This window comes from Gossypium arboreum, chromosome 1, assembly GCF_025698485.1.
Source record: "Gossypium arboreum isolate Shixiya-1 chromosome 1, ASM2569848v2, whole genome shotgun sequence".
Lineage (NCBI taxonomy): Eukaryota > Viridiplantae > Streptophyta > Magnoliopsida > Malvales > Malvaceae > Gossypium > Gossypium arboreum.
The window spans coordinates 114,568,556-114,572,607 of NC_069070.1; the positions used below are offsets into that span (position 1 = coordinate 114,568,556).

The 4,052-nt window shown below is 29.1% G+C and overlaps 1 protein-coding gene across 1 annotated transcript; it reads right to left on the bottom strand.

The window, feature by feature from the left end:
* Positions 1-3,336: 3,336 nt before the first annotated feature.
* LOC108481637 (protein DOWN-REGULATED IN DIF1 11-like) lies at positions 3,337-3,690 on the bottom strand. Its single transcript, XM_017784746.1, has one exon. It carries the CDS (start codon positions 3,688-3,690, stop codon positions 3,337-3,339), a length of 354 nt encoding a protein of 117 aa, XP_017640235.1.
* Positions 3,691-4,052: the final 362 nt, after the last annotated feature.

Consider the following 4,052-nt stretch of genomic DNA (forward strand, 5'->3'; position numbering starts at 1 on the left):
ACTGCTTTCTCCTTTCCCTTATCTAATTTAGACCCTCTTAGCTCTTGAGCTTGATTCGAACAAATAGATCTATTTAATTACTTATCAATTTAACAATTCGATTTAATACATGTATATCCTGCCATTAAGTACAAATGATTTTATTAACTAGCTATTTAAACATCATACATATGCTCTACTCATGCACAATCGAAAATATTACTAGCGTATTACCTTGCATTTTTGAATTACATAACCATCACTTAATTTCATAAAAAAAAATACACATATTATCTTAGATTAACACAAGAATCAAATGCATCACTCAAAATGCCAAAGTCCAACTAAGTCTACCATTATAGCATTATCAAGTTTATGTATTTGGTAATTCACATTCAAACAGATTCGGCACTATGTATCTGATCAAATGTTTCATTTAACGCTAAACTCAACTTATAACCTTCCCTAATTAAAACATTCAACACCGACTAGACATGCTTACATGCCTAAGCCGAATATCATTTTAGACATTTGAGAAATCATTTCTCAATTCATCTTATTAGTGTTACCTCACTCAAAACATTTACACCAATTTATTATAATTAAAACCCTTGTTCAAAATAATATTCACTATAATACTATGGCCGAACTCCCAAATAACTAACATAGTCTCTTAGATTCAATATAATCACGAATATATATATACAACCTAAATTCCTCTCTTAACACATAATTTACTATCTTGGAATTCATTTCCTAACTAAATTAACTTACTCCAAAGCCGCATGCTACTTAAGCATTAAGCTCATGTTCTTTTCATTATTAAGCAATTTTCATAACTCAACTAACATCCATTTTCAATTTAACATCAACATTAAAAAAATTTTAACACAAAAATTCATAGCTGAATGTTGTTTATCTTAAGCTACCATTATATAATTACTTATCACTTCATACCATATTATCAAAATTGAACTAATTATACTTATATAAGTACTATCAAAGCCGAAACCTATCCATAGCATTATTCAAGATTTATACCCTTAAAATCATTTACAAGTCCAAGTTCATCTATTTCATATATAAATACTAACAATTAAGTATTAACTAGTTCAAACTTCATTTAACCATAAGAACAACAATCTATCCCCTTCAATTTCTCTCATGGCCGAATGCTCAAGACACCACACAACTCAAAATTTTGTCATGGGTTAAGTAAAGAACTTAATAACTAACTCAAAATATGCTAAAAATCCAAGAATTAACATGAATTACTTACCTTATTTAAAGTTCAAGATCACGGAATGGTTTGCTCTTTTCCTTCTTTAAAATCGGCTAGGAAGAAACAAGGATGAATACTTTGTTTTCCTTTACCCATTTTCTACCTTTAATTATTATTATTTTATAATTTAAAGCCATTTAATTAAAAATAATGCTAATAGAAAATTCATATATTTTATACTAACTAACAACATGGCCGGCCACTATCAAAAATGGGTAATTTGACATGCAAAATCATTCTTTTCAATACATACATTATTAGACCACCTTTAAAAATTACCTATCACCTTTCACATTTTTCTCACATAAGTCCTATTTAATAATTTCATATACAAATGACAAAATTAAAGCATGAAACTTTCACATATGCATGTGCACATATAATAAGCATAGAATATAACAATTAATTATTTTTGTGACTCGGTTTTGTGGTCCCGAAACCACTTTCCGACTAGGGTCAAATTAGGGCTGTCACAGGTTTGGGTTTGGGTTAATTGGGTTTTCACCATGGCCAGTTAACTGGCCACATCAGCTGTCTTGTTAAGCTTATGACGGAAAATTTTAATGGGTGATTGATTTGTCACTTTTCGATAACGTTAGTGACTGATTTGTTATTTTTTAAAAGTTGAGTGACAAAATTGAAATCAAAATGACTGTTTTGTCAGTTGCATCAAAGTTGAGTAACTGTTGATGTAATTTACCCTAGGAGCTACCTATTCAATTTCCCTCTTAAATTATGTATTTGGATTATGATTAGATTATATTTGAATTATATATTTTGCTTAATTGGATTTTATTATGTTTAGATTTTGGGTTACATTTATTTTTAAAATTAAGAATATTAAATTAATATTATAAAAATGAAATATTAGCAATTGGATCTTGACGGCTCATAATATATTAGTATTCATAATACTGACGGTTAAAACCGTTTCTATATATTTAGGAATATAACTGAAATTTCATTTATAAGTATATTTACTGACGATACATGTTGTTGCTATAAGTTCAAGGAGAAAATAGTAATTTTACTGGCGGTAAAAACCCTCAATATAGGTACTAGAAAATTAATTATAGTGGATGATACTTATACCAATAGTTTCTACTTCACCGACGATTAAACTGTCAATATAGACCTTTAGATCTATTTCAACGGTGACATGTCTCGTTGATAAAATTCTATATTGACATAACATGTATCAGCCACTATTTTTTTTGTTAGAGTAGCCTTTTTGACTGTCAATATAGGATTTTCAAACCTATATAGACGGAATTTTTTTTTTACTGACGGATTTTGAGCCATCACTATATGTCAATTTGTTTGTAGTGTGGCAATGAATCAAACGATGCTATTCTTCATATTTACTAGTGACTACACTCCTTTTTATCTAGTTAAAGAAAAATCAAGGTTTAGATCCTTCATGCATTGTGAGATCAAATTGGTTTAACTACAAATTTGGTTTTATATGTAAAATTATGCAATTTATGTTATAAGGTGTTAAGCCTTTAAAAGCCCCAAAAGTCAAGATTTCCATGCACGAAATTGGTGCACCTAAGACCACACAAAGATTTTTGGTGTTTCAATTGTCATGCCATATTGAGGTAGATTTATGTGCAGATTTTAAAGAGATTAGTTTTAATTTATTTTGGATAAGATTAAAGATTATTTATACTATTATAAAATTATGTTTAATTTGGATTGTGTTGGTAGATTAAGTTAATTAATATTTAATATTGTTTCTCAAAAATATTTTTGAATAAAAGTTAAAATTTTCTTTTTTTTTTTTTGGACAAAAAAATGATTTTCCAAAACACTTTTAAAAAAAACAAAAATTTTATAATAAATTACTAGAAGCCTGGTTTCAAAACTCGAAACCCTAATTTTTTGGTTTCAAATTCAAGAATCAAGAGGAACCGATGGCTTTATGCAAATATCGACTGATGTAATTTAATAATTAAATGGCAAAAACTGTTATTTGAAGGATTTTTTTTCATTCATTTTGGAAGAAAATGATAAATACTGTTATTTAAAGGGCTTTGATAAAAGAAAATTTTACATAATCAGAATCCAATTCTTTACGGGGAAGCATTGGGTGAAACTGAAACAGCATCAACAAATGAAGTGCACTTATTCCATATTTGTTTAGCCTTTGATAAAATTTCTTGTTTAATGTTTGTGTGGTTTTTGAAGAAAGGATCTTCAAGATCTCTTCTCACCAATGCTTCATGGCATGGTCGACCAATTTTCACAAGTTTGTGACAACATTCATCGGAGACGGTCCCATTTCTGAATATACTCGTGTAAACTTCGTCGATACAACGCAATGTCATGTTTCTGCAACTGTGTGTCTTGACTGAATCAACTATAACCGCACCACTAACTGCAATGGCCAGAATTGCGAGAGCAGCATAAACATTCAAGCTTGCCATAGCAATGAACAATAATGGGGTTTTGTTTTGCTTTTAATTTAGTGGGCAGAAGACTTTTGGTACTGCTGCAAGAATTGGTTATATCGATGAAAATAATTTATAGGGTATCCCGATATTAGAAAACATGCAATTAAAAGTGAGAATTTATTAAAATAAGAAAACGTTATAGACATTAATTATGATTTAAGCTTCATTAACTACGCTTTACTTAAAAATTAAATAGTACTCACCGTTACCTTATCTTTGTCATACCTATTTGAGTAAACATGCTTCCCGGATCCCTCTAACATATAAAAATTTATTTGAAGTTATCGATTGAGTCTTAACGCGATTAGTATAGACATTGTTACCAATGTAAGAGA

What these genes read in the sequence shown, in the direction of transcription:
- LOC108481637 (XM_017784746.1), bottom strand. Translation starts at nt 3,690, where the DNA reads ATGGCAAGCTTGAATGTTTATGCTGCTCTCGCAATTCTGGCCATTGCA.